Genomic DNA, 14,678 nt, shown 5'->3' on the forward strand with positions numbered 1-14,678 from the left:
TTTTGGCAAAAATCATAATTTAGGGGTCCATGAAACTGAAGAAATGAAATTGGCTAGTGTCAGGTACAGTTGGATCCAGGGCCCCACGCAATGTTCTCAGGTCCCCCTGGAACTCCCCGCCCTGGCCCTGTTCCCATCCACCCAGCTCAACCTTCCTGATGCTCCTGGCAGAATTCCCAGGAAAGGCCGCTCATTGGGTCACGTGTCCATCTCAAACCAGTCACTAGAAACCTAGGACACGGGAGCTCTGATTGGCCAGGCCGAGATGCCACATCCACCTCTGGAACTAGGGGTGGCTTCTCCATGTGGCCTGAGCCTGGGGTGGGTGTTGCTGCTTGAGGCAGAATGCAGGTTGGGAGGGCAGATCTGCGAGTGTCCAGCTCAGCCTGTAGAGAAGGTGCAGTCCAGCCTTCCTTATCCAGATGAAGAAAGGGAGAACCAAGGCTGGGTGCAGTGGCCCACACCTACAATCCCAGCACTTTGGGAGGCTGAGGCGGGAGGATCATGAGCTCAGGAGTTTGAGACAAGCCTAGCCAAAATGGTGAAACCCCGTCTCTACAAAAAATACAAAAAATTAGCTGGGGGGTGGTGGTGTGCGACTGTAGTCCCAGCTACTTGGGAGGCTGAGACAGGAGGATCACTTGAGCCCAGGAGGCAGAGGTTGCAGTGAGCCGAGATCATGCTACTGCACTCCAGCCTGGATGACAGCCAGATCCTGTCGAAAGAAAGAAAGAAAGAAAGAAAGAAAGGAAAGAAAGAAAGGAAGAAAGAAAGGAAAGGGAGACCCAGAGAGGGCCAGCACCAGGCCTATGTCACACAGCACATCAGAGGCAGGCAGGGCTGGGACCAAATCAGGCCAGGCTCTGCTCTTCTCTGACTGTGCCCTTTTTTTTTGGTGGGGGGCGGTGGGTGCAAAGTCTCGCTCTGTCGCCCAGGCTGGAGTGCAGTGGCGCCATCTTGGCTCACTGGAACCTCTGCCTCCTGGGTTCAAGCGATCCTCATGCCTCAACCTCCTGAGTAGCTGGGATTACAGGTGCCCGCCACCACGCCTGGCTGAACCTTTTTGTCCATATGTATTTGGGGGTGAGACCTGCCTTTTGGGGCTGTCTGAGGATGAAATGAGATGACCCCTGTGAAGACTTCAGCCCAGGGCCAGGGACTTGATAGGTGCATAATCAGGATTATTATTTTTCTTTTTTAAGGTTTTTTGGCTGTAAGTTTTATTCAATGCAAAAGAATCCTCTCCAATTTTACTGAGGTGGCTGACCACGTCCACGACCAAATCCGCCTCTAAACTGGAATTTGGTTGCTGACCCAGCCCCAGCCTCGGCTTTCTTGTCGGCACCAGGTGGCACAGCACTCCGTCTGTAGGTATCTCTGTCAGCTTCCCCTCTTGTGAGTCTCGCAGGTCGCTCACCCTCCAGACCTTTAGGCCGAGGCCTGCCAGTCTCTGGACGGCTACGGCGTAGGGTGGCAGGCACAATCTCCGGGGGCAGATGAAGGTAATCACGGAGATACTGGATACCCTCATTGGTAAGGTACCAGTAGAAATGTCTCCAGGCAAACTGTTCCTTCACGTAGCCTCGGGACTGAGAGACTGCATGGCCTTCATGACATGAAGGTTGGGCACATTCTTGTCTGCCAGCTCCGGGTGCTTAGGCATGTGGACATCCTTCTTGGCCACCATGACTCCCTCCTTAAAAAGGAGTTCATAAATGGCAATCCGGTTCTTCTTAGGCATCAACATCTCTGCGGCTGCAGGATCAGGATTATTTTTATGGCAGTTATTGGTCCAAGGGTCGATGGGGGGCCAGTAAGAGTCCAGGAGCAGCAAAGCCACTTCTGGGAACATTGATGGCTGGGACTAGAGGCTCCGGGCAGGTGCAGGAGGAATGCTGGCCACACTCATTCAGTCTTCAGTCTCTGCCTGGCCCAGCTTCGGTCAGGCTGGGGAGCGGGGGCAAGGGTCAGGGTGGTCTGAGAGGCAGACCCAAGTCATGAGGTGGCACCTGAGGGATGAACTTGGGCCAGGCTAAGGTGGATCTTGGTGGTCAGAGGTCCAGGTGGGAATCCCGGCATTTCTGGGCATTGGCGATGACCCTGAGCTGGCTGCCTTACCTCTCGGGGCCTCGGTTTCCTCTTGCGTAAAACAGGGCAGTGCTTAAGGTCCTGGGACAGGAGAGGGGGATAACTTGACCCGGTGAAGGTCACTGATGACCCCAAGAGGCGCAGTTTTGGGGGGAAAGTGGGAATGAAAGGCTCTGAGGCCGGGCACAGTGGCTCACACCTGTAATCCCAGGACTCTGGGAGGCCGAGGCGAGCAGATCACCTGAGGTCGGGAGTTCGAGACCTGCTTGACCAACATGCTGAAATTCCATCTCTACTAAAAATACAAAAATTAGCCAGGCGAGGTGGCAGGCACCTGTCGTCCCACCTACTTGGGAGGCTGAAGCAGGATAATCGCCTGAACCTGACAGACAGAAGTTACAGTGAGCCAAGATCGCGTCACCGCACTCCAGCCTGGGTGACAGAGTGAGACTCCATCTCAAAAAAAAAAAAAAAGAGAAAAAAAAAGGCTCTGAGATGCAGCATGAGGCTGGAGGTTCTGGGCAGAGGCGAGGGACTCCGCAGGGACAAATGTGGATGAGACAGCAATCCTGCCGGGGAGCAGCAGCGGAGGGGACAGCAGATGCTGGGGAGTGAGGAGGGCAGCGGGGCAGTGTCCTCGAGGCACAAAGTAGGAAGGACCAGGGTGTGGGGGATGGGACTGGGGAGACAGAGGCTGGGTTGGGGGTGTGGGCAGGGCTGCGTAGGGCACTGGGCTGGGCTGCTGACCCACTCAGGCAGCCCCTCCTGCTTCAGACCCCCCAGAAAGCTCCCAGGCCACCCCTCAGCCTGTGGGATTCCTCACCAACCCACATCCAGAGCTAAGCCTGCTATGAACAGGTGCTCAGGAAGTGTGCATCAACTGCCAGAGGTACTCAATAAATGCTTGCTGCCTGTGGTGTCCAATAAGCGTTCTCTGATTGACTGCAGTGCCCACTAAGTGCTCTCTGACTGGACACATGAATTCGGCTGCCTCTGGGCTCTGAGGCTACAGCTTGAAAGGCCTACAGAGGCTCTGTCTCCACCTGCCTCCCCTTGACCTCTGAGAGGGCTTCCATAGCACCGAGGACAATCACAGTGCCTGGCCAATAGGCAGGGGCTCGGTAAGTCCCCGGGGCCCCTTTGACCTGCCTGTGTCTGCCCATCACGAATACAGAATGGTGACACATCAGATCTTTCCTGGCACCATACTCTCTAAGCGTGGTCAGCCACACCTCCCACAGCTCACGCTGCACTTGTGTGGTCCTCTCCCATCTGGTCCTGGGCCTGGCCATGTGACTGGCCTCAACGGATGGGCCACCCACAAATGTGAAACCGGCACTCTGCATGGGAGCTGCTCTCCTGGCTCCCAGCCACCAGGAGAAACCCAGGCTGGCCTGCTGGAGAGGCCACGAGGAAAACCTGACCCCTGCTGCCAACAGTCCTGGCCAAGGGCCCCCCTGACTATGCAGCTGCAGCTGAGCTCCCATGAGCACCACATGGGTGAGCCCCAGGGAGAGCAGCAGAACCACCCAGCTGAGCCCAGCCCAAAGTGCAGAATCATGAGTAGGTTAATTACTGGGGCTGTAAACCACTAAGTTTTGGGATGATGTGTTATGCAGCAATAGCTGACTGCTCCAAAGCACATCCGTCACTGTGCCCTGCACTCTCTCGGTCACCTGATGAGCCACCTTTACAGAAAGTAAACACAGAGACCAGAGAGGGTAGTGAATTTTCTCAGTCACACAGCAGGTAGGCAGTAGATTGGTGGGGAGGTCCCAGAGATAGGTGGGTAATTGCCCATGCTGGGCTGCCTGAGAGACTGTGTACGGGTAAAGCAGGCTGCTGGCATGTGGTAGGATAGAGGAAATGTGGGCTCCTTCTCTGTCTTGGGGGGTGGAAATCTCTGGGATTTAGGGCCTATGGCCTGGAAAAGAGAGAGGAAGGTGGTGGAGAGAGAGTGGGAGAGATGGGCTGACATGGTCCCTGAGCAGCAGGGTGGAACATTCTGGACCTGCAGACACCCCTCCACCTGCCACCTCCGAAATCATCCCACAAGCCCAGTGAGAAACCCCAAGTGGTTAGACAAAGCAGGTGCCTGCCTGGCTGCCAAGTGGGCAGGTTGGTTAGTTCAGAGCAGAGAGAGAGGCTCGTGGCTACCCTCGGCACTGACCTGGGTTGGCGGAGGCTGGGGGGCCCCGAGTCTCTTCCAGGATCAGGCTGAGGAGGGCGGCGGTGGTTCCTCCGGGCTGCAACAAAATATGTGCAGCATCCATGAGGCCAAGGTCAGAGGCCACAAGGCTTGCTCAGCTGGCTAGAGTGCATGTTTGGGTGACACTCTGGTCTCAAAGACCTCTGGCTTGAGCTTCTGGGGCATCCTCCTTAAAAGTGGGATGACTGGGCCAGGCACGGTGGCTCATGCCTGTAATCTCAGCACTTTGGGAGGCTGACGTGGGTGGATCGCCTGAGGTCAGGAGTTCAAGACCAGCCTGGCCAACATGGCGAAACCCTGTCTCTACTAAAAATACGAAAATTATCCAGGTGTGGTGGCGTCCGCCTGTAATCCCAGCTACTTGGGAGGCTGAGGCACAAGAATCACTTGGAACCCAGAGAGGGAGGCTGGAGTGAGCTAAGATCACATCAATGCACTCCAGCCTGGCGACAGAGTGAGACTCTGTCTTGAAAAAAAAAAAAAAGGGACAAATGGCAGGGCCCGGTGGGTCACGCCTGTAATCCCAGCACTTTGGGAGGCTGAGGCGAGAGGATTGCTTGAGCCCAGGAGTTTGAGACCAGCCCAGGGAATGTATCATGACCCCATCTCTATTTAAAGAAATACATGTTTTCAAAAGTGGGACGAGGCACTCCAGAGGCCACATCTGCAACTCACTCACACAGGACTGGGCACTTCAAACCCACAGGGCTTACAAAGAGAGGTGTCAGCAGCAACTCAAGCTGCTACTAATGTCTTTCAGGAGCGTGTTGCGTTTTTGAAACAGCAGGCACAAACAGGGCATATGAGAGCATTTTGGAAACCCTGAGTTGACAGTAAGAGCTATAGCTTTTCAGTGAAGTCTAGTTCCAACTGCCAATGCCAACCTATGGCAGAGAAGCCAGATGCCGCTCCTCTTCAGATGCAAGAGAGCCCAGATAAACCCTTCATGCTACCGTTTGAGGGAAGATTACTACACTCCCATTCTTACACATACACTCAAGTCTTGTTTCTGCAATTCTCGTGTCTTAGTTAAGCAACACAGATGCTTTCTTTTTGCCCAGTGGGGGACAGGCCTGCCAGAACCCAAATCTGTGGGAGCCAGACGCATCCCAAGGTGACATTTCTGCTCCCGGCACATGAGTGTGTGTTCATAAGCATGTTTATTAAGTTATAATGCCAACAAAAACATCATTTGTTAAGTGTCTGTAGCAGAGGCCCAGCTCCTGAGTTGCAGCCTCTTCAAAAACTCTCTTTCCAATGTTCAAGGACTGTGAGTGCTTTTCGTTTTCAGACCCCTGGTCCTGGGCTTAAAGCCTCCCTTGGCTCTGGGTCCTGGGACAGGGAGAGGCCCCTGCCATCTCCCTGGCCCCATCTCCCCCAGCTGGCCCGCTCCAGTCACAGAAGCCTTCTCGGTGCTTCTTGAACACTCCCAGGGATCCCAGCCCCAGAGCGTCTGCCCTCACCACTGCCCCGGGTGGAATTCGTCTGCCCCCGGATCGTCTCTGTCTGCATGTCACTCATGCCACCTCCTAGGAGGGGCCCCGCGGTGTTCTTCACAGCGCATCTGACATGCTCTTGTCTGCCATGTTTACCTGGTTGTCGTATGTCTCCTTGTGAGCCTGTCTGTCTCGGTCACTGCTATGTCCCCAGTGCCCAGCCCAGGGCCAGGCACACAGCAGAGCTCAGGACCTGGGTATTAAGTGACTGAACTCAGGTTATAGACGCCACAGGACAAGAGGAGGTCACCAGACACCAGGACAAGACGAAAGAGACAGTTTTCTAATAAGTGAGAAGCAGCGGTTCCCAGCGCAGCTGAGAGACGGTCCTTGCAGCTGAGAGTGGCAGTGGGGGTGGGTGGTCCCAGGAGCTACCTGTGGCCCTGGGCACTGGCATTCATATGGTCCCGGATGCTGATGGCCTGTTTGAGCAGACCCTCCACACTGCGGAAGTAGACGCTGCTGTCCACCAGGTTCTTCACGGCGCTGAAACGGGAGGACAGGCCTGGTCAGCGCTCTGGACCTGCAGGTAACTGTCCCACACCCCAGTACTAGAGATCACCACCAGAGCTCGGTGGGTACCTCAGTGATTCTGCGGGCTTCCCCGAGGACTCACGGTGGGCTTACATTTTAGATTTCCCTGCTACGACTAGATGACATCTGTGCAACACAGCACATTCACTTCTCCGCCACTGAAACATCTAATGTTTTGAAGGAGGGATCAGTGTATAAAGATGTCATAAAAAATACCTCGGCCGCCACCAGGCGCGGTGGCTCACGCCTGTAATCCTAGCACTTTGGGAGGCTGAGGCAGGCGGATCACGAGGTCAGGAGATCGAGACCATCCTAGCTAACACAGTGAAACCCCATCTCTACTAAAAGTACAAAAAATTAGCCGGGCGTGGTGGCGGGCGCCTGTAGTCCCAGCTACTCGAGAGGCTGAGGCAGGAGAATGGTGTGAACCCCGGGGGGCGGAGCCTGCAGTGAGCCGAAATCGCGCCGCTGCACTCCAGCCTGGGCGACAGTGAGACTCCGTCTCAAAAAAAAAAAAAATCTTGGCTGTTACTGCTGATAATGGGGGTGTAAAAAAAAGGAAAGAAAAAACACCTGGGCACTGTGGTTCACACCTGTAATCCCAGCTACTCAAGAGGCCAAGGCAAGAGGATGGCTTGAGCCCAGGAGGTTGAGACCAGCTTGGGCAACACAGCGAGACCCCATCTCTTAAAAAGAAAAATCTGGGCTGGGCGCAGTGGCTCACGCCTGTAATCCCAGCACTCTGGGAGGCTGGGTCAGGTGGATCACCAGGTTGGGAGATCAAGACCATCCTGGCTACCACGGTGAAACTTCTGTCTCTACTAAAAATACAAAAAAATTAGCCAGGCATGGTGACGGGCGCCTGTAGTCCCAGCTACGTGAGAGGCCGAGGCAGGAGAATGGTGTGAACCCGAGAGGCGGAGCTTGCAGTGAGCTGAGATCGTGCCACTGCACTCCAGCCTGGGCGACAGAGTGAGACTCTATCTCAAAAAAAAAGAAAAAAAGAAAAGAAAGTAAAAATCTAGTTGGATGTGGTGGCTCAAACTGTAATCCCAACACTTTGGGAGGCCAAGGCAAGAGAATTATTTGAGCCTGGGAGTTTGACACCAGCCTGGGCAACATAGTGAAGTCCCATCTCTACAAAAAATGTAAAAATTAGCCAGGCATGGTGGCACTCGCCTGTGGTCCCAGCTACTTAAGAGCCTGGGGTAGGAGGAGCATTTGAGCCCAGGAGGTCAAGGCTATAGGGGGCTGTGATTGTGCCACTGCACTCCAGCCTGGGTGACAGAACAAGACCCTGTCTCAAAAAAATAATAATACATAAAATTAAATTAAAAAGAAATACACAGGCCGGGCACGGTGGTTCATGCCTGTAATCCCAGCACTTTGGGAGGCCGAGGCGGGCGGATCACAAGGTCAGGAGATCGAACCCATCTTGGCTAACACGGTGAAACCCCATCTCTACTAAACATAAAAAAAATTAGCCGGGCGTGGTGGCGGGCGCCTGTAGTCCCAACTACTCGGGAGGCTGAGGCAGGAGAATGGCGTGAACCCAGGAGGCAGAGCTTGCAGTGAGCCGAGATTGCGCCACTGCACTCCAGCCTGGGCGACAGAGCGAGACTCCCATCTCAAAAAAAAAAGAAATACACATTTCACTATAGACAAATGCTTGCTGGCCTCCCGCCTAGCCCAGTGATATCTGGGGCAACTTCTGTGGTGATGAAAATGTTCTTTATCCATTGAGATGGCTGAGAGGCACTTGGAATGTGGCTAGAGGGACTTGGGAGCTGAATATTTTCTTTTTTTTTGAGATGGAGTTTTGCTCTTGTTGCCCAGGCTGGAGTGCAATGGTGTGATCTCGGCTCACTGCAACCTCCGCCTCCCAGGTTCATACGATTCTCCTGCCTCAGCCTCCCAAGTAGCTGGGATTATAGGTATGCACCACCACACCCGACTAATTTTTGTATTTTTAGTACATGTTGGTCAGGCTGGTCTCAAACTCCCGACCTCAGGTGATCCTCCTGCCTTGGCCTCCAAAAGTGCTGGGATTACAGGTGTGAGCCACTGTGCTCAGCCTAATTTTTTAATTTTAATTTTTTTTTTTGAGACAAAGTCTCACTTTCTTGCCCAGACTGAGCAGAATCTCGGCTCACAGCAACCTCTGTCTCCCAGGTTCAAACAATTCTCCTGCCTCAGCCTCCCAAGTAGCTGTGATTACAGGTGCCCACCACCACACCTGGCTAATTTTTGTATTTTTAGTAGAGATAGGGTTTCACCATGTTGGCCAGGCTGGTCTTAACTCCTGGCCGCAAGTGATCTGCCCACCTCGGCCTCCCAAAGTGCTGGGATTACTGGCGTGAGTCACTGCACCCAGTTTCATTTTTTTTTTTTTTTTTTTTGAGACGGAGTCTTGCTCTGTCGCCCAGGCTGGAGTGCAGTGGCGCAATCTCGGCTCACTGCAAGCTCCGCCTCCCGGGTTCAGGCCATTCTCCTGCCTCAGCCTCTCCGAGTAGCTGGGACTACAGGCGCCTGCCACCACGCCCGGCTAATTTTTTTTTTTTTTTGTATTTTTAGTAGAGACGGGGTTTCACCGTGGTCTCGATCTCCTGACCTCGTGATCCTCCCGCCTCGGCCTCCCAAAGTGCTGGGATTACAAGCGTGAGCCACCACGTCCGGCCCCAGTTTCATTTTAACGAGTTAAAATTGAAGCGTGCTTAGCCACCCATGGCATAGGTTCCTGGATTAGATGGCACAGCTAGAGGAAGCAGAAGAAAGCATAGGTTTTTTGTTGGTTTTTGTTTTTTCTTTCTTTTTTTTTTTTTGAGATGGAGTCTCGCTCTGTCACCCAGGCTGGAGTGCAATGGCGCGATCTCGGCTCACTGCAAGCTCCGCCTCCGGGGTTCACGCCATTCTCCTGCCTCAGCCTCCCGAGTAGCTGGGACTACAGGCGCCCGCCACCACGCCCGGCTAATTTTTTTGTATTTTTAGTAAAGACGCGGTTTCACCGTGTTAGCCAGGATGGTCTCGATCTCCTGAGCTCATGATCCGCCTGCCTTGGCCTCCCAAAGTGCTGGGATTCCAGGTGTGAGCCACCGCGCCCGGCCTGTTTTTTGTTTTTTTTGAGACAGGATCTTGTTCTGTTGCCCAGGCTGGAGTGCAGTGGTGCAATCTCCACTCACTGCAGCCTCAATCTCCCAGGCTTAAGCAATCCTCCCACCTCAGCACCCCGAGTAGCTGGGACTAGAGGTGTGTGCCACCAGGCTCAGCTAGTTTTTGTATTTTTTGTAGAAACAGGGTTTCACCAGATTGCCCAGGCTGGTCTCAAACTCCTGGGCTGAAGCAATCCTCCCCCTCAGACTCCCAAAGTGCTGGGAGTACAGGCGTAAGCCCCCACACCCGGCCATATTTCCTTTTTCTTTAGAGGAGAGGTCTGGCTATATCACGCAGGCTGACCTTGAACTCCTTTCAAGGCATCCTCCCACCTCAGCCTCCTGAGTAGCTGGAACTATAGGTGTGCACCACCATGCCCAGCTCTAGAAACTCCTATTTCTTTTCTTTTCCTTGAGCTAAGGAAGATACTGTCTGTCTGGTCAACCCTTGTCCCACCAAGGGGGCCAAGGCTGCCAATGGCAGAATGCTGCCCCAGCAGCAGGATTTCTTGTCTAGGCACCTTCGCCCACACAACTAAACAGCAACACACCAAGGGAACTGCTGGGAGCATCATTCGGCCACCAACAAAATGGCCCACAGCCCATGTCAGGGGCAAACAGCATATCTGTGCAAAGTCGAGGAACTTCCAAGGTCAACTGGGCAACCCGAGGCAACCGGAATAAGGCTTGGGAATACAGTCATGAGGAATGGAACCAAAGCACAGGAGGCAAGGGTTCAGTAACAAAAAGAAACACTGGCCGGGCGTGGTGGCTCTCATCTGTAATCTGAGCACTTTGGGAGGCTAAGGCGGGTAGATCACTCAGGAGTTCAAGGCCAGCCTGGCCAACATGGCGAAACCCCATCTCTGCTAAAAATACAAAAATTAGCCGGGCAAGGTGGTGGGCGCCTGTAGTCCCAGCTACTCGGGAGGCTGAAGCGGGAGAACTGCTTGGACCTGAGAGGCAGACGTTGCAGTGAACTGAGATCATGCCACTGCACTCTAGCCTGGCTGACAGAGTAAGATTCTGTCTCAAAAAAAAAATTTAAAAAGAAACAGCCATATCTGTGCTTTGGGCTTCCCCCTGGCTGCCATCCACCCCACTGGCACATCTGTGGTCCTGGCTGTGGGAGAGAAATGCTGGTCCCCAGAGGCATCTTCCAGAATCCTTATCCCTCTTTCCTGTGGCAGCTGGGGAGGGGCTCAGCACAGGGAAGAGACCACCTGGGGCCCTGGCCAGGTGAATCATGGTACAGACCCCATACACCCACTTGGGTAGGCCTCGCAGGGTGGGGCTTACTGGGCAGTTGGCTGGGATGCCCCTGAATGCCCAGGAGGCCAGAGCAGCAAAAGGTGGCCCTGCAGCGGGGAGGCTGTGGCGCTCACCTGCAGGCGTACTCCACAGTGTAGATGGCTCCCTGGCTCTGCTCCTCCCAACGCTGCATGTCTGCCTGTAGGGGGCGCAGGAGATGTTTGGCAAGGGAGGCCACCCCCACCTAGAGGGCCTTCCTCCCAGCTCTCTTGGTTGGGGTTCCCCTGAGTCTTCATGGTGGATGCAGAGACCTTTCCTCCTGCAACTCCCTTCCCTCACAGATCTGGGCTTTCTGTGAACACCGGCTACCATGCCTCAGGGCCTTTGCACAGGCTGTTCCCACTGCCTGGCACATCCTTCCCTTAGATCGTCAGACGGCTGCCTCCTTGCCATGCGGGTCATAACTGTAACAGAATAGTATAGTTTGGCTGTGTCCCCACCCAAATCTCACCTTGTAGTTCCCATAATCCCTATCTGTTGTGAGAGGGACCAGGTGGAGACAACTGAATCATAGAGGTGGTTCCCCTCATCCTGTTCTCCTGGTAAGTGAGTTCTCATGAGATCTTGTGGTTTTAATAAGGGACCTCCCCCTTCACGGGGCACTTATACTTCTCCTTCTTGCTGCCATGTGAGGAAGTACATGTTTGCTTCCCTTTCTGCCATGATTGTAAGTTTCCTGAGGCCTCCCCAGCCCTGTTGAACTGTGAGTCAATGAAACCTCTTTATAAATTACCCAGTCTTGGCTATGTCCTGATGGCAGCATGAGAATGAACTAATACACACATCTTGCCACCTCCTTCAAAATCTAATCCTCCAGATCTGTCCACCACGCCTCTGACCTGGCTCTGCCACCACATGCCTCCTTGCTGGTGTCCCAGCCTTGACTCCTGCCCTGACAGCCCCCGCTCCTCCCAGCAGGCCCCAGCTCACCTTGTGCTGGGCCAGCTCAGGGAGGGAGCGACGTACATGCTCCTGCAGCCGGTACAGGGCCACAGACGGCTCGTTGGCCAGGACGTAGACACTCTCAGTGAACTTGTCCGTGACTAGATACAGGTGGTAGGGGTGGGGCAGGTGTGGGGAGACAAAGCGTTAGCCTCCTCATTGCTCAAGTGTTGAGCCCAGCCAGAGCCAAGGGGGCATCTGGTGTGTCCCTCAGCAGCTAGGTCACCCCTTGCCCATGACAGGCTGGAGGAAGTGGTCACAGCAGGGCTCACTCAAGAGGACATTAATGAGGCCGGGTGTGGTGGCTCACATCTGTAATCCTAGCACTTTGGAGGCTGAGGTGGGCAGATCACCTGAAGTCAGGAATTTAAGACCAGCCAGGCCAACATGGTAAAACCCATCTCTACTAAAGATGCAAAAATTAGCCGGGCATGATGGCGGGAGCCTGTAGTCCCAGCTATTCTAGAGGCTGAGGCAGGAGAATCACTTGAATCTGGGAGGTGGAGGTTGCAGTGAGCTGAGGTCATGCCACTGCACTCCAGCCTGGGCAACAAGAGCAAAACTCCATCTCAAAAAAAAAAAAAAAAAAAAAAAAAAAAAAAAAAAAAAAAAGAGGACATTAATGAGAGGACATAACGAGTGATGAGTTCATAAGGAGTAAACTTTTTCTGTTTTTGAGACAGAGTCTTGCTCTGTCATCAGGCTGGAGTACAGTGGTGCAATCTCGGCTCACCACAACCTCCAACTCCCTGGTTCAAGTAATTCTCCTGCATCAGCCTCCTGAGTAGCTGGGATTACAGGCATGCACCACCACGCCCAGCTAATTTTTATATTTTTAGTGAAGACAGGGTTTCACCATGTTGGTCAGGATGGTCTCGATCTCCTGACCTCGTGATCCACTTGCCACAGCCTCCCAAAGTGCTGGGATTACAGGCGTGAGCCACTGCACCTGGCCAGCTTGATTGAACTTTTTTTTTTTAGAGACAGGGTCTCGCTCTGTTGCCCAGGCTGGAGTACAGTGGTGCGATCACAGCTGACTGCAGCCTCAAAACTCCCAGCCTCAAGCCATCATCACACCTCAGCCTCCCGAGGAGCTAGAACTACAGGTGTGAACCACCATGCCTGGCTAGTTTTTCATTTATTTATTTATTTATTTACTTATTTATTTATTTTTGAGACAGAGTCTCACTCTTGTCACCCAGGCTGGAGTGCAGTGGCGCAATCTTGGCTCACTGCAAGCTCCGCCTCCCGGGTTCATGCCATTCTCCTGCCGCAGCCTCCCGCGTAGCTGGGACTACAGGCGCCCGCCACCACGCCCGGCTAACTTTTTGTATTTTTTAGTAGAGACGCGGTTTCACTGTGTTACCAGAATGGTCTCCATCTCCTGACCTCGTGATCCGCCTGCCTCAGGCTCCCAAAGTGCTGGGATTACAGGCATGAGCCACTGCGCCCGGCTCATTTTTTAAAATAGAGACAAGGTCTTGCTATGTTGCCCAGGCTGGTCCTGAACTCTTGGTCTCAAGTGATCCTCCTGCCTCGGCCTCCCAAAGTGCTGGGATTATAGGCATGAGCCACTGTGCCTGGCCCCCAGTGAACTCTTCTCACGTTTCCCTCCCAAACCCACTGGTAGTGGACGCTGCTGCCTACTGCACTTCCTGGCATTCTTTTTGCCTCCGTGACCACACCCCGGACTCTTCAGAGCATGCCCACAGGACCCTAAAGTGCCTGGAAGTTCACATCCCCCGAGGCCCTCAGCTGCCACTCACCAGTGAGGGATATGAAAACCTGTGTCCCTCGCTGGGCACTGGAACAACCCGGAGCCTAACATCCCCCTGGGCTCCTGTGCAGGCCCAGGCTGAGGCCTCCCTCTGCAGATTTTACCTGAGGTGCCCCTCGCTCAGCCTCCTCACCAGCCAGCCCTGCCCTGTTTCCCCTTCTCCCCTGCAGGTGCCTCCTGATGAAATTTTTTTTTTTTTTTTTGAGACAGAGTCTTGCTCTGTTGTCCAGGCTGGAGTGCAGTGGTGTAATCTCGGCTCACTGCAACCTCCACCTCCTGGGTTCAGGCAATTCTCCTGCCTCAGCCTCCCGAGTAGCTGGGATTACAGGCACCCACCACCACACCTGGCTAACTTTTGTATTTTTAGTTGAGACAGGGTTTCACCATGTTGGCCAGGCTGGTCTCGAACTCCTGACGTCAAGTGATCTGCCCACCTCGGCCTCCCAAAGTGCTGGGATTACAGGAGTGAGCCACCGCGCCTGGCCCTGATAAATTAATTGCACACAAATCCTCATTACAGGGTCTGCTTCAACAATGGCATTCCCAGCCAGCCAGCAGGGCCCACCTTTCCTGTCCCATTCTTGGGCAGATCCTGATGGTTCTAGTCTCACCTGTTCTATTATACCACACTGCCCGCACCAGTCCAGACACAGCGAGGCACGGTCATCTCCTGCCTGGATGCCAGACCCACCTTCTCCCTGGTCTCCCTGCTTCCCCTGCTGCCAACAGTCCAACCTCCATGCAGCAGATGAGGCGAACTCCAAACGAACAAATCATCTATTCCCACCCTTGCTTTAAACTCTTCCATGGCTCCCACCTGCCAGAGAATAAAATCTGCCTTTCTTGCCATGGCCCATGAGGCCCTGCATGTTCCAGCTGCTCTTGACCTCCCTGCCTTCCTTGCCCTCCACCCCTGGCTCTTCCTTGGACCTCCCAGCACTGCCCAGAAGAACTTTCTCACTGCCCGAGAGGACGAGGTAGGAAGATCACTTGAGGACAAGAATTTGAGACCAACACCAGGTGCGGTGGCTCACGCCTGTAATCCCAGCACTTTGGCAGGAGGATGGATTCAGCCTAGGAGTTCAAGATTCAGCCCAGGATTCAGCCTGGGAGATATGGTGAAACCCCACCTTTACAAAAAAGTACAAAAATAAGCTGGCCATGGTGATCTA

General features: G+C 53.9%; 2 protein-coding genes across 9 annotated transcripts in view; both read right to left on the minus strand.

The window, feature by feature from the left end:
- Positions 1-14,678, minus strand: part of BORCS8 (BLOC-1 related complex subunit 8) — a 17,543-nt gene continuing 2,865 nt past the window's right edge. Inside the window, exons 2-6 of one of the 8 annotated variants that reach the window (XM_055237428.2) lie at positions 11,718-11,830; positions 10,862-10,926; positions 6,169-6,279; positions 4,259-4,334; positions 1-555 (exon numbers count right to left, since the gene is read on the minus strand). In XM_055237428.2, coding sequence (XP_055093403.1) covers positions 4,301-4,334; positions 6,169-6,279; positions 10,862-10,926; positions 11,718-11,830 — 323 coding nt within the window. In that variant the 3' untranslated portion in view covers positions 1-555; positions 4,259-4,300. The other 7 variants (XM_063616478.1, XM_063616480.1, XM_055237430.2 and 4 more) reach the window with 7 other exon arrangements.
- LOC129459976 (small ribosomal subunit protein eS10-like) lies at positions 1,188-1,867 on the minus strand. The gene is given in 2 exon segments (XM_055237424.2): positions 1,188-1,591; positions 1,594-1,867. Coding segments are annotated over 2 exon segments (600 nt in total). The 5' UTR covers positions 1,853-1,867; the 3' UTR covers positions 1,188-1,250.

Source organism: Symphalangus syndactylus, chromosome 13, assembly GCF_028878055.3.
Source record: "Symphalangus syndactylus isolate Jambi chromosome 13, NHGRI_mSymSyn1-v2.1_pri, whole genome shotgun sequence".
NCBI classification, from domain to species: Eukaryota; Metazoa; Chordata; class Mammalia; order Primates; family Hylobatidae; genus Symphalangus; species Symphalangus syndactylus.